We start from the raw sequence: 18,370 nt of genomic DNA on the forward strand, positions 1-18,370 counted from the left end.
GGTAATGTAAGGAAGAGGCACTAATATAAAAGTGAAATAATATTTCTTCTTGAACAAATTATATACGTTTCTCATTAAAAGAACTTCAAGTATACATGAGCGACGGCTAACTATTTATACATGTGTCAGCGAGTTCACATTGTGCCTTCATAAGTGCCCAGTATTGTCATAGATAGGCACTTTAGACGCAACGGTAATATTGTTCCGCCTTATCTTCATTACTGGCCGCTGCATTCAGTGATTTCGATACTTCTAATACTACTGCTGCAAAACGTAATTTTGACGGGTTGTGTGCTCGCACATGCCACCTTATGCTTCCTGTCAGTTTAATATCTCCGTTTCCAGCATTACACGATGCGGTCCGTGGGAAAGACCATGTAAGAAAATGTACTGAAGCTTCTAATTACATCTTTTTTTTTCGTGAAATAGTCTGTGGAGCAACAGAATAGCTTCTCACAAGGGCGTTGCTCAGCGAGAGAATATAAACACGATCACGCAAGTGTATCGCGTCCTGCGCTCGAACTTTTCTTGTTTCGGCGCTTACACATGGCTTCGATATGCCAGCGCCCTGTGGCATTGCCTTCGCTTCGTGTCCCTTTCCCTAGCGCCATTTCGCATATATATAGTTGGACCGGCGACGTTCCTTGTTCGACCACTGCAGTTAGTTCAAGCCTTCATTTTTCTGTGAATTTCTGTCTCCTTCGCAGCTCATTCGCAGTTGGAGAAGGAAGGCCTCGGAATACGCCCTGCCTCGCTTAAACAACAGCCTTTCCCGTTCTTGGCATCGCCGCACGACAGGGTCCGCGACCGGCGGCGGTCGCGACAAGCCTCCAATAAGGCGGAGACAGGCACTGCTCGCATAACGCTAGGAAACGTCTCCAGGCGGCGCCACCATCCGGACTGCCCTCGCCCTCTCCGAAGTCGAGAATTCACTCTCTCCCGCGGCCCGTCCCCCACCGTCGCCGCTCGGAGCACGCCGGTGTGAGTGCGCGCACGATTCACTCGCGGGCCGCTTAGTCGAGTGCGGGACTCTCGCGCTGCGCCGAGTCCTCTCCGAGAAGCATGGCATCGACCGATGCTGCCTCGCTGCTTCCCGAGAACCTCTCGCTGGGCGGCGGGCACCCCGCACCGGGGTCCTCGTACCTGGGGGGCGACAGCCGGGGTTCGTCGCCCTGCGGTCCGGACCTGCCGCCGCCCCTGCCGCCGGCGTTCAACGCGGCCGCGCTCTGCGACCAGTTCTGCTCGGTGATCAACGGCTTCCGCGGCGGACTCGACCCGCTGTCGTCGGCCGCGGCAGCGGCGGCGCGACTCAAGAGCCCGTCGCGGTCGGTCGCCGCGGACGCGACCGACTGTCGCCTCATCGAGTACCGCGGCGAGAAGGTGGCGGCGTTCGCGTACCGCGGCGAGTATCTGCTGTGCCTGCCGCAGGCGTTCGAGCTGTTCCTCAAGCACCTGGTTGGAGGCCTGCACACCGTTTACACCAAGCTCAAGCGGCTGGGCATCAGCCCCATCGTGTGCAACGTGGAGCAGGTGCGCGTGCTGCGCGGACTGGGCGCCATCCAGCCCGGCGTGAACCGGTGCAAGCTGCTGTCGTGCAAGGACTTCGACTCGCTCTACAAGGACTGCACCACTGCCAGGTCAGGACGCTGCGTTCTGCTCGGGTTGGTTTGCCGTCGAGACCACCACCTCTCTCTTGTGTTGCGCCCCCCCCCCTTTTGTCCTGTCTCTGTTCCTCCCACATTCACTCCGTGTATCCCGTGTGAATGTGCGTGCGTGTCCTGCGTCTTCGGAGCTCGAAGTCTCGTTCCCACTTTCATTGATTTGCACCTTCTGTCTCTTACACGCCCGCACATCGTCCACCTTTCTTTATCGGTTACTTTCAACCTTTCCAGCATGGTTGTGGTGAAGTAGAGCATTACCTCCTGATTTTTACGCGCGTTTTCTTCTCCATAATGCCTATTTGTGTGATCTTGCACCATTCTTCTATACCAGATTGAAAGCGTTCGGCGGAATTGCCGCATCTTGTCCTTATCTTTATGTGATCGTTTGTATTCGATAGAAAGCACTGGCAGAATACCGGGCCACCAACTCGGGGGAAGACGAGCGTGCAATTGGCAACTTCTTGAAGTTAACGGAACAGAAAAAGCGGTGTAATGACCTTATATCCAGTACACGCACCCGCAACAACAAGAAGCAAAACTAAATTCCGCGTTAACTTTCCTCTCCGCAACCTTCCTCGAATAATCTATAACACGTGCATGTTATTTTTTCCGGGTCAATGTGTATACATGCAAGCGAAATGGCTAAGGTAACCAGGGCGAGGCGACCGCGATTATGTTTCGAAATTCGTCCTCATTAGCATTCGCAGATTACCATCTGCTCTTCAGCGCCGTTGCTTCTTTGAATCCTGTCAGTCGAGCTGCTATGTTCTTCTTTTTTTTTTTTCATCCAGTATCTCGGTATGGCATACGTCCGGATAACTTTCGTTACAAAGTACCGAAGAATGTAATTCCCAGTAATAGCGCAAACACTTCCGTGGAGGAGATATAGTTTCTCGCTCTTCAGTGAATTAGAAGTAGTAAAGTTGAATGCTTCGTCAACCTCTTCCGTTACAAAGCAAAAAGAAAATGCGTCACCATGTATTTATGACGTAGCTGTGCGCGTATTCAAATACTTAATCGACCTCTCTATTGGATTGCATGTACCTACAAGATCCAATGCATATTCACTCACAAAACTCGCTTAGAGACACAGCCATATTAAATCTGCAGCGCGGTCCACTCTATATTTGAAACACCTAATTATTATTTGATGCAACATTTATCTTCAGGATATCATCAACTTCATTGTAAAGAGTGCTCGTTTCAAAACAACTGCAATCAGTCCCGAATATTAATTTGATGTTCTCGTTAAAGTGAACCTTAGTGCATACTGGGTGACATTCCTTTTATGTGTGTTTCAATTTAAAAACTATACACTGCCTTATTTCTCTGCAGTTGCAATATCACATGCATGTGCAGTAGGCCTACCCACGGCTCGAAAGAAAGCTTTTCATCATTATATGTTGTAAGCACTCACTCGACTTGAGCTTGTCTCTTACATCCTCCTATAGTTTAACGTTTATCAAACGATTACGTGGACGGGAACTGGAGGAACTGATTAGGACCTCTGTGCGGAGCTTCGTGATTCGGGAAAATCCCAGGACAGTCACATTATGCGCAATAACGAACAAACCCGCCGCATTCCTTGGTCCCCCGCGGCCATGCGTAGCACCCTATAAATTTCGTATATTCCATAAACTCAACGGTGCCCTTCTATTTACCCCCAAATGTCATAAACAGCAAAACCGTGCCACTGCCTGTTTCACCTGTGTATTAGGCACCAGAATCCGCGTTCCTGCTCGTGACAAGAGAGAGAGAAACGAAGAGGGAAAGGTAGGAAGGTTTTTTTTATCCCAACGACTATATTTCCACCCTCTTTCTTATACCACCTTTCAAGACAAGAAAGCAATCAAGATCACGATATCCGTCCCTTTCTTTCTTTTTTCTATTGCACGTCATCAACTTGGAGAAGTCGGCTTATATTGGCTAACGGACCTATCAAAGTTATTTTGCTACTCAGCCCAACGGCAGCCATTAGCTTCAACGAACTGCGCCCACCCAATCTTATATACCAGCCATTACAGTACCACGCGGTCGTTAATGTCCTTGAGGCTCCGCAGGAAGTTCCTTCCTTAATCACTGTATATTTCATCCCTCTTCGTGAATTATCGGAGCGACAACGTGGAAAACTACAACGCTGAAGTCGTGAGACGCTATCGAGGGCTCTTGTAACACCAACAAAAAGCTGCGGAATACCACAAGCGACGCTTAACATTTGCGTACTTTCTGCTTATTCGCTCTAATGGAAGCTTGTGTTCATTTCACGCCCCGCAAGGTAAAAAAGACATCAATATTATTGTTGATTGGTAGAGCGTTCCGTATATAACTCATGAATGACACGCGCATCGTAGCGCCACATAATGGGAAAAAGAAGTAAGGCATAACGATACCGTGTTCAAAAAGAACGCGTGCATTCACCTTCGGTCGTGCGAAGGCGACTAGTGAAATTCGATACGATCTCTTTTTTTTTTTTCTTTTATAGATAACAGAGTCCATTCAGCATGATGAAACGCGCGACAAGCACGCAAAAAAATGATATGCTGTTTCAATTTCCCCCACTTGCTTCGGTAATCCGGCGTTATGTCATTGCGCCGTATCGTCAATGAACTAACAGAGGTTCAAGAATGTGCGGACAAACTAGCTATCAAGAGCGCATTATTGTGCATTTATTAGTTTATGGACGATGCGGCAAAGCGACCTCGGTGGAACACCGAAAAAAATATGCGAATATATGTCGCCATAACTTGACCTTTTATTCCGGTAGCAACGTCGAAGTTGGAAAAACGTCTCGCACTGCCGCACAATCGCGCACTTCGCGGGCGATCTCAAGTAACAATGAATCTAATATATAGTGATGACTGATCGAGTCGCAAACTAACAACGACGCTTCTGAAAACCCGCGGTTTCCTTGGAGAAGACGCCGTTTTTTGTATGCTTTATGAGAAACGTTGGCGCAATATGAGCGTATATACGAGAGCATACGTCGTTCATTGAATTCCCTTTGGTTGTAGAATTATAATTCAATCGTCTGTTGATGGCAGGATTAGAAGCGCTTGCAGCAGAAGCCACGTCTTTGCATTCTTTGCCTTCGCGATAATTATTCGCTTACGAAGGCTCTGGGACCGAATCCACCATACTTTTCGATCGCAAATGCAGTTTGCTATTGGCAGACCGCCTCCAGTGAGAAAATGTTTAACGTCACAAATTGTCTAGCAACTGCCAATAGCAAAGAACAGGTACGAACGATAATATTTGCGAATTTGTCCTCTGAGCGATCTCGGGCCGAAGTTACAAAGCTTCTCTTTCGAGAATGATTTTTCCCGTTGTGGCCGCCTTCGCTATAGTAATATGCCCACCACCGTTATTAGCTGAAGTTTGCTCTTGCGAACATTTCTCGTGTAATAACTTTTTTGCAAGTACGAGCCGTCACTCGTATAGCGCTTGTGGCTCTTCGCGTCCGGCTCATTATCTTTCAGTCTGCTCGGGAATTTCTGATTCATCACGTGAACGAGTAATACGCGACGATTCCTAAAACATTGCAGCTTGAAATAAACTGAAGTGCAATACTGGTGAGTTACGGACTTTGAGAAGGATCGCGCGCTACATCGCACTCTCATACAGTTTTTAGTATTATTTATTTCTCTCTCTCTCTCTCTCTTTCCTCGTGTCGCCGTCTATTACTTTTTAATTTCCTTTACGCCCCCTTACCCCATCACAGCGCAGACAGCCCGGTCTATGCACTGGCTATAAATGCCCTGTTTTTCCCTCTCTTCCTCTTCGTTTACATTCATAAATTAGAGTTTCGAAATTCCATTTGACGGAAAGAAATTGGTTACTAGCAGAGAAAACGAAGGCCTCTCTCTCTGTCGTGCGCAAATTTCGGCGTTGCTAATTCAATGTGACATCACGGGTTCAACTCATTACTCGTATTCAGCGCGTTTTGGAACAAAACAGTTTCTCGAAGCTTAACTATTCGATTCCTTTAGTATGCAATTGATCACAGCTCGTACCAATAAACTATTAGCCGTTACAGACCTAAGCACGATTAAGGTGCCAAAATTCATGACGTCACTCAGAGCTGGGGCGGGAAACTGCTTTTGCGGCTTTTCTTGGGGGGCTCCCCGAGCTTGTTCTCGCGGCAGTCTTGCTATGTTTCGAAAGCTCAGTTTGTTAACAGAGCGTTATCGAATATGTCTATTCGGTATCGCTGCAACGCTGAAGCGCTTTTCTTATTCCCTGGCTTTCTCACCAAATTCCCACACGAACTCACTGCTTACTCTCTGCCTTTTTTCATCTTTCTGTTCCCCTTTCCCCCACCCTTAGTGTAGGGTAGCAAACCGGATGCTCGTCTGGTTCACCTTTCCTCACCTTGCTCTCTCTCTCCCCTATCTGAATCTGTGATGGAGCCAATATAACACAGGTGACTAGGTGATTGATTCCGGAGGTTCGACGTAGTCGCGCAGCAACATTCGAGCTAAGCAATGGAGTACTCCGGAATAATTTCTACAGCTTGGAGTTGTTTAAAGGGCACCCAAAGCACGCAACACAAGCGTCTCTCTCTCTCTCTCTCTCTTGTTCTTTTCTTTTTTTCTTTATTGAAATGCTTCCGCGCCGCGGCCTGCAAGCGAACCCACAATTGAAACGCAGATGAATATTTGAATTGCCTGATTGGCTATCATCGTTTCCTCTGATTACACGCAGAGCTGCAAAATGTTGGTTGGAACCACAGACCAAGGCTATATTATAGCTTGCGTGCTGAAGTATAGAGGCAATTTGGACAACATGAAAGAAGATTGCAGTATATGAACAGAATTCACATGTATGCAAAAACATCACGATGAGGCCCTGCGCATATATGTAGCAGACACTCAAGTAATGAAGAAAGTGTGCGCTATCGCTAAGCAGTGAAAACTATCTGGACGTAACTAAAATTTAAGCGAGGCATGCATCTCTGTTCTGTATATTTTTCTTCCTATTTTCTGCGTTGCTTTCTTCTTCCGCATAACGTCACACTTAAAATCAAACCCCAATGAATTATCCCAATACGTGTTGCTCCGCTGCGTAAGAAAGACTATAATGCACATTTTTTCGTAGTGAAAGATATTTTTCAAGTGTTAATTCAAGAAAACTCCGAGTAAACGTTCTGCCGTATGCATTAGTAATGCCAAGAACAAGAAGAAAAAAATAGGCATTTGCTAGTACTGTACGAGGATGCATGTGAAACAACGGCGAATGAAGGTGGCTGCAGTTTAAAGAAACGATTACGATACAAGGCTGCTCGCGTGTCAATTTCTTCGTGTTTCCGGTGTGGTTAAAAAACAAACTTCGGTAACACGGTGTTCCGTGCCTGTTTTCTTTCTTGCATATTCTTCCTGGCTCCCCAATAACATGTGTTTCTTCATCGTTTCTCTACAAAAGCAGTGCTGGTGTGCTTATAAGTACAGGTTGAGTTGAAATGCATCCGCTGGGGTTGTACTTTTTATTACAGTGTTGGTGTTGCTTTTTTCATTTTTTATTTATTTTATTTTTCACAAATTTCATAATAGAATCTACGACGCTACATAAGCCACCTCTGGCAAACATTGGAATCGTCGCGCTTCTTGTACCGCACGAGATTAACTTCGAGGTGTTTTGACATTGTTCGCCAAGCGCACAGTTTCTGCTTGCGGGATTTTCATCTCACATGAAATGGTTTTCCTGCGCTTTTCTTTCTTCAGTGACTTGGTCAGCTATTGCAATGCTACATTACTTGTAGCATGCATGCAGAACGCGATTCCGTCAAACTCTAGTAATAAGAGCGCGATCTCCTGTTAACCAATTTTGTGTTTCTGTTGTGTGTTTGTGTGTTCAATGCGACAATTACACGCAAGCGCACGCCCATTTTAGCTGATTCTGATCATTCTTCGTCATTTGTTTATGTGACCTTCTGCATGGATTTTGTGGGGTGTGCTTTGTGTCCGGGCAATTATCTGATTTCTTATTGAGTATGCGGTTTCTCCTTCTTTTCTCTTTGCATGACCACATCTATATAGCTATCTGCCAAATGGCAAACGGTTCTGTTTTAATCAACATTGGGAGTCACTTAAAAAATCTAATGCTCTAATGCTAAAATCTAATGCTCTAAAGATCTAATGGACATCCGCGATATATAGGACCAGCATGACCGATGCGTGACTGGTTTACCACAGATGTAAACGTTCAGGTGCTGTTCGATGAATTGAAACACCATCGAAAAAATCTTAGACCATTTCAAGTTTATTATCATCGTTTAACAGCGCGAGGAACTCGTGCAAGGTCATGTATATAAATGGGCGTACGACAAGCTAAAGACACTTTTGTAGACCCGTTGTTATTCCCTTCAACTCAATATGTTTCTACGACCTGCTACTTTTGCGATTAGAATGATATGCCCATGTATGTTTCATACTTACATCTGTTGCTTTCTTCATATTCCGGCCACAATTTTGCAGCTAACGTGTGTATGCACTTCTAGCTACTTTAGAATATAGCATTACTAAAGTACAGCGTACGGTGAGAAAGCTGCCGGTTCCCATCTACGAGTAGCCTTCGCATATACACCAAAGCATAATCATCCCTGAGCCCTGGGAGTCCATGTTACGCAGTACGTAACACGGGAAGAAACGCTTCCCACCCGCACGAAGAACGCCTCCGAGCTAGCCGAAACGTCACTCATCTCAGCCCACAAACCGCCACCGTCTTTAAGGAAAAAAAAAAAAAAGTCTTTGACAGGTGGTCGCCGCATCCCTTCCCTCACGTCACTCAAGCTTCGTGCCTCCGGTTCTTGCCTGCGCGGATGCTCTAATTTATGGACACCCCTTGTCTTGGAACACAACGGTGAAGATTAGCTGTATGATGTTGGCAGAAAAGCAGAACTCTCTTTTGATTTTTTTTTCCCTCTTGTTGCCGGTTTCGAAGCTTTGAGTTGCATTGTTCCTTTACCCGGCTCTTTCTCTTGCTTCTGCGGGCGTGAATGAAACACTGATCGACGCGATATATCTCGTGCGAGAAACGCGCTGGACAACCGACAAGCACCGACGAGGAAATCGTGCGCAGACGCAATCGAAACCACACAAAAAACACGACTCGTTGCGAAACATTCCTTTACGCACGCTCGTATATATATGACGGTGGGAAAAAAAACAATACGTTTTGTTTCTCGGGCACAGTAAAAAAGCCTTTGGTTTGGAAAGAACAATGATGCTTTGTTGTGCACGAAGCTGCGCACACGAGCAGCAGATCAGGGCTCAATGATATAACCGTGAGCGGCCTGTATGAGTCCACGTGCGGCGGGGATGCGTGACCCAATTTAATCTTGTTAGCGCGGGCGCCGTTGACGTAATGAATGATCCTCAAGCGCAACCGAATAGAGAGATAGGGAGCTGAGGCGCTGTTGTGTGTCATGCCTTTTCAACGCACTCCTAGCCGTATACTCGTCTATATATTCTTAAGCCTACCGTTCTTCGTAGCTACGCATTGGAAGAGCTAGCGGTCGCCGAAGTTTTCGATCGAGCATGTGAAGTAAGGAAACATTCACGTCCGCTATAGTCGCGGAAATCGCGCTCGCTCAAGTCGGTCGCAAGTGGTCGCTTATAGGTCGCAAAGCGACCGATTTCGGGAACTCGCGCGCTGATCGATTTTCAGCACCGCGACTATATAGAGTCGCAAAGCTGCTGAACCCGTCAGCGGCGGAGCGGGACGTAGGAACGCATTGATGTTTTGCATTGATGAATGCATTGACGACGTATTGATGATGCACGGAGTGATCAGACGGGAACGGCACCAGTCGTGAGAAATTTCGGTGCGGCGAAGGGCAAGTCGTGCTCGCCAGTGTGAACCCCGGCTCACCATGAGTAGCTCCGTGGTTGCCAGTCGCGATCAGTAGAGCGACCTCTGTCAGTGGCCGGGGGTAATGTCGCATAGCAGATGAAAGTAGAGTAGAAAAGAAAAAAAAAATGCCCGAATCTTCCGTTTTCTTATTCTTCTCCGTTGTTAAGGGAACTCGGCGCTCAGAGAGGCTCCTTAATGAAAACCGGAGACGTTCGCTTCGTGCGCTGCTCTAGACAGCTCTCACGCCTTTGCTCACAAATGTTCCGTTCCTGTCGATTTTTCTAACATACATCCTGCCTTTTCTCGGTAAATTTTATGACACGCAACGCTACGGCGCATAAAAGGCTCTCCCACTTTTGCAAACTCCGCGTTTCGAAACGCCGTTCTTTGAGCAACCAGCATATGCGAGCCCACCTCTATAGTTAGTCTTAAAAAAGAAAGTCTGCCTCACCTCACCGGGAGTATATGTTACACACAAGCCGCTTTTCTCGGGGCATTTTTTTGAGCCGCCGAATTCAGCTGTCCCGTGTTCAACGAAGCGCATTAATGCACTCGAGTTGTAAGTGCTCGCGTATAAGACTCTGCCTGCCTGTCCTGTCTCAGTTTGAGTCTCCCTTTCTTTTCGAACGTACGCGTCCTTCTTTTTCATGCCGTCTTTCTCAAACGAACGAGGGGGTGGGGAGGGGGGTTAGGATCTGAGGGTTATACCCCGGCATCATTACCTCGCGCGCCTTTCATTCTCACGCATGTTGCAGCCGCCGGCTTACAACAAGATGTGAATGAACCGACCGACCAACCCCGCGCGCGCGCGCGCGCGCACGCTAGGCCGCGCGGCCGCGTCACGCATTGACACCGCGCTGTCGCCGAGTTGTCGGAGCCGTCGCAGCATGCCGAGTGGACGTTCCAATAAACTCCCCCGGCGACGCGGCTCTTTTGTCGCAACGCGTACACTGCGCGCATGCGTGTGAGCGCATGCGCGTACACACGCGTCCGAACCGCTCGACCATGCGGCACGCCGCCCTGCAGGCGCGCACGAACGATATCCAGCGACCGGCCCGGCGCTCGTCGCGTTGTTGTTGCCTTCTCCTCACCACACGGTGTCGAAGAAAGTACACAATGGTTGGCGGTCCGTATGTACAACGCCAGCGCTGAGAGAGAAGAAAGAAAGAAAAAAAGGAAGGAAATAGAGAAAGAAGCGGTGTCGAGAGCGAAGACGTCTTTCCGGCCGGTCGGCGGTGGGGAACACAATGGGCGACTCGGGCCTTGCGCATTTCTTCTCCTCGAGCGCCGAGTGATCGCTCCAGCGAAGACGACGCCGTCGTGCGAGCCGAGCCCTTCGCGGTCGCACCGCAGCAGCAGCAGCCGGCTACAGAGGAACCGACGGGCACTATCAACCTCTCCCATATATACCGGGCACGCCTGCTCGGTGGAGTGCATAACGCGCGCGCGCGCGTCGTCCCCTTCTCACACGACTTGACGCGCGCTTTTGTTTCGCCGCAATCTGGCATCTAGCTGGCGCTATCACGCACTTTCTCTCTCACCTCATTCACTCACACTCTCTCTTCTTTTCATGCTTGCTTCTGTTCTCCTTCGGTTCCTGTCACCTTCGGTGGAGCCGCCGTCTTGGTTTTGAATGGAGCGCATTCTTGCTATCCGCTCCGTTAAAATGGTCCGGCAGACTCGGCGACGCGCTCGTCGGCGTTGTACGAAGAAAAAGGCTCTGCGCGACACGTGGGCACCGCACAGAAAAAAAACGGCACGATATGGAGTCCGTCATGCGGCGATAACGCAGTCCGTCGCTTTCTTTCGTCGCAGATTTCGGCGAGCTTTTTTTTTTTTTTTGTACATGATCCGTTCGCCTTGTATAGTGACGTGCGTCCGACAACTTATAGCGCCGTGCACGACGCCAACCTTGAGAACGACACAGTTGATGAGTTGTCCTTGTTTAGTGGTTTACTTTTTTTTTGTATTTTACGAATACCACTGTTCGCTTTTCACGAAAACCCGTTTGTTGCACATGAGTAGGTTGCGCGTGTGTATTCGCGCATGAATGCGAAAATGGGCGCGTGAGAGTTTTATGCGAGTGAAGCACCGAAAGTTGGTTCTGCTGTTCAGCCGCGAGCTTTAGGTTGTACCAGGTTGATCGGGGCATAAAAAGGCGCGAAATAGTGACACGGACGCAAGAAGGAACGCGTATGCGCATAAAGAGCCGTGATGACTGATCCCGGATCGGGAAGGTTAATCTCAAAACATCGTGCTGAGCACCGGACTTGAGCTAAACGGAAATGGCTTCATCACTGCCCATGACTGTTATACAGTCTGCAATTGGCAGTGTGTCCTAACGAAGATAATTAAATAGTTATTCAATGAAACTTTGTTGTGCAAATAATGCCCACCTTTTTTTTTCGAGCAATCCAACTGCTGTGACAGAATTGTGCCATTTCCACGGACGAGCTTTAAGTAAGCCTGTTCCCGAGCGCATATGCACAAACAAGAAAGACAAAAATGGAATGAAATTTCAGACGAACAGATCAACCATGCGAAAAATGTATATCTGACGTGTTAATGCGCGCAGGCGTTACCTTTAGGTCAAAACGCGATTAGTAATAAAACGAAACGTTCACAGTGACATTTTCTATAGCGCGTTGTCAAACTTGGTAACATATGGGCGAATTAGGGCGATGCACGGCTTCACCAAAGCGCTGTGATATCGAGACCCGCGCTCGTTGTTTCTCTTAGCTAGGTGCCATCCTTAATTGGCCAACGTCGAGGCGATCGTTTCATCACGCTGATTGCTGCCATGATTTTTGGGCACCCAGATGGTCGACCAATGAGGAATCGCCTTTGCGCAGGACAAATTTTGTTAACACAAGCTGACATCATTCCTTTTTCCAGAATTATAGTCATGTTTTAATTTTATATACTTAGGGAGACCAGGCCAGATTGCGTTATTAATATTTCTGTGAGTGTCAGGCACTTAGTCTCTACGCTGAATTTGTATATATACAGTGCATACAGCGTGGCTATGGCGAGTATAGTTCATCGATTCGCCTAGCCTTCGTCATTCTGCCTTCAAATGGCTTTGTGGCTTTGTAGATCGGCAATGTTCAACAAACATTGCGTTGTAAAATCAACGCGCGATCATCATGCATGCGTGCACGATGAAACTTATTACCTTCATGCGTTTCGGTGGCAAAGAGCAATTCCTTGGAAATTTAGATAGATAAAGCATAAAAAATAACGCCCCAATAACGTCCGGAACCACAAGCACGAAAATTAGACGAATCGCGGTAGCTGAGTAATTGGAGCGCGGAGTTGCCTCTAGAAAATTTCGCACGTGACTCTATATATATATATGCCTACCTGGACCCAAGAAGGGAGAGAGCACACGTCACGGCTATTTCGTGCAGTGTTTCTTTCTCCACGTACGCCGCAAACAAGCAGAACGCACTGCCAGGGGTCAACGCAGGAGCGACTAGATCACTTCTAATCAACGTGGCTGGCCGCTTCCGTTGCACGCCGGGTGTCGAGAGGGGTGAGGTCGGATTTCTTCGCCCGTGCAGGGGTGGCTGGCCGCCGCTGAGAGAAGCGCGCCGAGCGCCTCGCAAGCGTGGCAGCTCGCTGCACCGTCGAGCTCGCCCGCCCGCCGTCGTTCTTCGCCTCGAGGCGGTCACGAAGCACCTCGGCCCTTTCAGCCGCTACACAGCGGGTAATCTCTCTCGCTCTCTCTCTCGCGTGCGAGCGCTCGCTCCATATGGCGCAACTCGAGACCACCTGAGCTGCTGCTGCTGCTTCTCGGTCGCATGAATCACGTGGCACATTTCGACATGATGAGGAGATCGTTTTATATATATATATATATATATATATATATATATATATATATATATATATATATATATATATATATATATATATATATATATATAGTGGATAGTGGGCGCAATGGGAGCTTTGACGGCGGCTCTTCGCGTGTCTTGTCGACAGGAAAAGTGTGCGATGGTCAGATTTGAGCAAGGCCTCCGCCCTCACATCCCCCACCCCCCCACGTGGCAGCCCGATGCTATACTCATTAAGACACAAACGCATGCACAGAACGAAGGAATAGGAACCTTACCACTCCTTTCCTCGTGCAAGTTATAGCGCTTTGAGACTCTTGGCACGTGCGTCGCGTCGCATAGCAACAATTTATACTTACAGAAGTGAGAGCGCGCACGTTTTCTCCGTCCTTCTCTCGGGGCAGCAAGCGCTTTGAGCACGCTATATAGGAGAGCACGCTGCCTTACGGATCGGTCCAATTCACCCAATCCACTATACCTTCGTGATCGTCCCAGCTCGACGGCAGAATGGACACGCTAGGCGTTACGCGTTGTGTAATACTACGCAGTGAAAATGAGACACACGTTTGCAACGCAGTTCGCTCGCAGTCATGAGTCTCGCTATGATGTTTAAACGTTTAAATATGCGGTTGCAGCCGTGTAGTTTGTCCTGCAGCGCTTCTGTACCGCGAGCCTTAGTTTAGAACACACCAGTACGTTCGTTCATTCTTTCCTTCTTTCTTTCTTTCTTTCTTTCTTTCTTTCTTTCTTTCTTTCTTTCTTTCTTTCTTTCTTTCTTTCTTTCTTTCTTTCTTTCACAACACTCCGCCTATATACACGGCAGCGCCTGCTCTTCGTATCAATCGAGGTCGTATTTGAAAAAAGTTTTCGACGCCGTCATCATTCTCTCTCTCCCTTTTATTCCACTCTGCTAGCTGAGCAAGTGCTCCTTTCGTCCACGTCCCTCGCACGTTCGCCGAGAACATTACCGTCGAGAGCGCAGCCTTTGACCACGCGAAAGCGCATAACCCCGCCCTGCTCGGCGAACCATTGGTCGACAGTCGGCGAGCGGACTTTACGAATGCCGCCCATTACAAGGGCACGTACTACGAGTGTACAACACACGTATGTGTGCAACGCCTGCAGTAAGTGCGCTTGCCGCAGCCTTCGCGCCAGGCGTGGAACCACACCCTGAAGTGGCAATTCGGGCGGTCGCGTAAGGCGCACAATCGAAACAGAGCCAGCCTGCAATTCCGTCTGTCTTTCTCTCTCTCTCTCTTTCCCTCTGCCTCGCTCTCGCTCGCAAACTCGGCCGGCTGGAACGACGACTGCGACTCTCGCAAATTGGCAAATTGCTCGACGGTCCAGCTGCCCATCCCTTCGTTGCTCCCTTTCCACTCATTCCATGCACAGAGGCATCGCCTTCCGACGGTTTTGTTTCTTTATTTGTTTGGTTCTTCGTTGTAGCTTGTTTCTTGTTCTTTCTTTGCTTTTTCAACAGACAGTAAGACGATAGAAAGAACGAGGAAGGAAACACGCGCACGGGCGCGCGCAGTAGCAAACAGAAATGACCCTCTGCGCGGTATGTAATTCGCGCAGGCCAGTCATTACGCAGCGGCGGTGGTGCGTACAGGCAGAGACGACTGCTGTTTCTGTTGCTGCTGCTGCTCCTTTCGAAATGACCGTGTTCATATATCTGCGCAACGCCGCGAACGCACAACGACTCTTACCAGTGCAGAGTTACACACACGCCAGAGAGAGAGAGAGAGAGAGAGAGAGAGAGAGAGAGAGAGAGATGGGTTCACTCTTAGTTCGAAATGCTGCGTGTCACGTATATGCAGCGTGTCCGGACGGCGCTGTGGTAATGCCTCGTTCGGTTGGACACGTCGGCAACATTCCGCTCACGGCGCGGTGGTCTCTCGTACCGTGCAAACCAGCGAACCCCCCCCCCCCCCCCTTCTCCCCTTCATTCCCTCGGCCCCCAGTGCCAGCATCGTTTTGCCCGATGTGCGTGTCCGTGTTGTTTGTGCCGGAACAGAACGGGCCAATCGGCGAATGTGTGCGGTCATTTGGGCCTCGTTCGGCAGAAGGTGGGGTGGACTGCTGCAAGCCTCAACGAAGCGAAGAGCCGAAAATGTAACCGAGTCCAAATGCATCGTGTCATTGGCTGCTTGCAGACCCCCCCCCCCCCCCCCTCTCAGAGAAGCGGTACGCAATTCGAAATCTGTCATTATGCCTGGAGCGGCAGCGCTTCCTTAACCGCCACTCCTCGGCGTGCCCATTTCGGTTGCCAGCGGGCAACAATAAGCGGCGATAGTTTTTCTTTGCCCAGCGCGAGCATATGCTAACTTAACCTGTAGGCGATGCTCGAGCTTGCATACGCGCGACACGATACATATAGTTAAGAGGAGCAGTAAAAAAGAAAAAACAAAGAAGCGCAGGCGAAGGAACAAGCTTGACAATAACAGTGGTGCCAGTAATAACAATCTTGCGAGTCGCACTGCTGTTGCACGGACACGCAATGGGCGACGCCCGAGGCGCACGCCGTTGGTAGCCGAAAATGCCGGATAATTGTGGGCCGTGATGAATGAAGACTCGAGCCGGCCGCGTGCTCCAGACATGAACCCGTGTACATTTCTGTGTATCTACTGAGCCCCGTTAATGCTCTTGGACGTAGGCATACACACATACATAAACATCGCACACCAGAAACTACTGGCAGACGCTCGCACACACAAACGCGCATCTTCTCTCTTCTCCTATAAGCGGCAGTTCTGTCTCTCGGACTGAAGGCCTTTCCGAGCATGTGTTTTCCACAGCGCGGTCGAAGCCATAGCTAAGCGAAACTGGTATATATAAGCTGCGGAGAGGGCACTGGACAGAATGGGACTCGGCGCGCATTACTCATCTCAGGTTGACGGCGTTGTCTCTGCGTCACGTAATTATTATAATGCGGACCGCGCGTGCTCCTTTCTTGCTCCAGCGGCCCGAGATATGAGGGGTTGCGCGCGTATATACATGCATAGCGTTACGTAAAAACTCTGTCGTTCGCTGTGGGGGACCTCCCCTGAGCGATTTCGCAAAAGGTGCTCTTTTGCTCGCGTTTGTGAATTCGCTGCCATAAACGCTCGCGTAGCTTCCTTCGAAAGCAAGTACAGACGATGCGTGTTTGTGTGGAATACAAATTACAGAGATGCCCCCCCCCCTCCCCACCACCACCCCCGGGAACATGTTGGAGGAATTATGCGTTTATCGCTAAATGTATTTCATTCGCAGCTTGCGTAACTTCCTGCGCAATAAGAATTCCTGAAGGTCACCGTTTCTGTGTTTCGAGCACTAGCTTTTGCGACAGTGTAGGCATAAAAAGAAAAGCCTTCGTGCGCTTCGGTGATGTACAGTATAGACGTGGCATTAAGAGTGCGCGTGAAATTTTAGAAGCGTTCCAAATCAATAAAAAGAAATGTCCCAGAATTGCATATCATGCAGTCCCCTGTATTTTCTTGTTCGATGGCGAAACAAATATGCCCGAAGGTGTTATAGTTATGCGCGCGCATCTTGATCTTTTTCTATTTATTCGCTGCTTTTTCCAATAAAAGCGTGAGTTGTCAGTTAGCGCCTGTTTTATACTTCTTACCGTGTTTTTCGTCCCGTTTGCATTTTGTCAAAAACGTTCCATGAGGTCATGAGAGTGGCTTGTTGGGCTATAGTTGGTACATGGTTATACTAGGAGAATGCCAGCAAACTTGAGAGTAGAAAAAATCAGGAGGCAGACATAGGTGTTCGAGTAATATGTGCCATAAGGTAATTAGTTAAAAAACTTGAAGTGAATTCTGTTAATTATTAGATATATGCGTTTAAACATTTTTTTTTGCATGTTCGCCTCTTTCAGTAAACCAATTACTCACGGCCTAGAATAGTGCTATCTGCCACAAGCAATCTTTAAAAAAAATATTTTTAGGTGTTCGCTGAAACACCCGGTATAGTCTGTGTGGGGAAGGGAACGGATGGCGTTTTGAGGGAGCGGACTCAGCTGAGAGAGGGGCTGGTTGCTTACCCTCGGAACGTTGGCTGGCTTGAAAGCGCTGCAGAGAAGACTTGTCCCTGTCATATTGACTGAGTGACTGAACTTCAGTTTTATGCCGCGTCAAATGCAAATGCCACACCCAACAGCACCCCCCCCCCCTTATTGTCATTTCATTTTTTATAGATATGTTTCTCCTTCTAAATCTCTCCTCGCACCTGCATCACTATATTCTATCTATACGCTACACGAGCTAACGCGCTAACGTGCGCGTAACCAGCCTCCGGGCGCGCACCTGCCGCCACTGGCACCACGCACAGGTGGCAAGAGATTCGCGAAGAAGCTGCTGGACGAAAATCGGAAGACGGAAAAAAAAAAGACGGCGAATGGGCTGAACGTTTGTATACAGCCCCCCCTCCCGTTGCCTGCAGCACTCGCCGAGGATGTGTATAATCGCTCCTAGCTGCTCGGGATGATAATGGTCGGTTCGGGAGCCGCGCAATATTTCTGCTGCAGTCGGACGCACGTTTCCCTCCCTCTCTTATTCTTCTTCGCCGAGTTCTCGTCTTTCGCACTTGTGCAACGCGCCCCTGCACGCGCGAGCTACAGCTGTGTAGTGGCCGGGGGAAATAGCAGCAATGGGACTCGCGTTCACAGAACTGCGAGAGATGGCACGCAGCATGCATCCTGCCGTCGTCCAAATTGTCCTCTCTCTTGCGCGGCCGGCTTGTTTATTATACTGCGTACGAGAACGCGAGATGATTGCCGCCTCTCGTGAGAAACGACGCGGTGTTGGCCATTCGCTCTGTCCAGAGCGGCGTGCCGCCTCCCGGCTCTCTCTCTCTCTCTCTCTCTCTTCTCTCGTGCAATGTGCTCGGCTTGGCGACACGTTCTTCCCAGAATTGGGCCGTCTCGTCGTCATCTTCGATGCCGATAGCACGCCATCCACCTCACGCTCCATCTGTATGCGGCTCACAGTCTGCGGACGAAGTTGCGTCGATCCTGTTCCGGCCTCGATGCAG

At 49.0% G+C, this 18,370-nt stretch overlaps 1 protein-coding gene across 1 annotated transcript in view; it reads left to right on the forward strand.

Moving 5' to 3' along the window:
• Positions 1–1,007: 1,007 nt before the first annotated feature.
• Positions 1,008–18,370, forward strand: part of LOC142579054 (dachshund homolog 1-like) — a 63,129-nt gene continuing 45,766 nt past the window's right edge. Inside the window, exon 1 of the mRNA XM_075688877.1 lies at positions 1,008–1,637. Coding sequence (XP_075544992.1) covers positions 1,063–1,637 — 575 coding nt within the window. The 5' untranslated portion in view covers positions 1,008–1,062. The remainder of the gene's footprint in view (positions 1,638–18,370) is intronic.

The sequence above is a fragment of the Dermacentor variabilis genome, chromosome 4 (genome assembly GCF_050947875.1).
Source record: "Dermacentor variabilis isolate Ectoservices chromosome 4, ASM5094787v1, whole genome shotgun sequence".
Lineage (NCBI taxonomy): Eukaryota > Metazoa > Arthropoda > Arachnida > Ixodida > Ixodidae > Dermacentor > Dermacentor variabilis.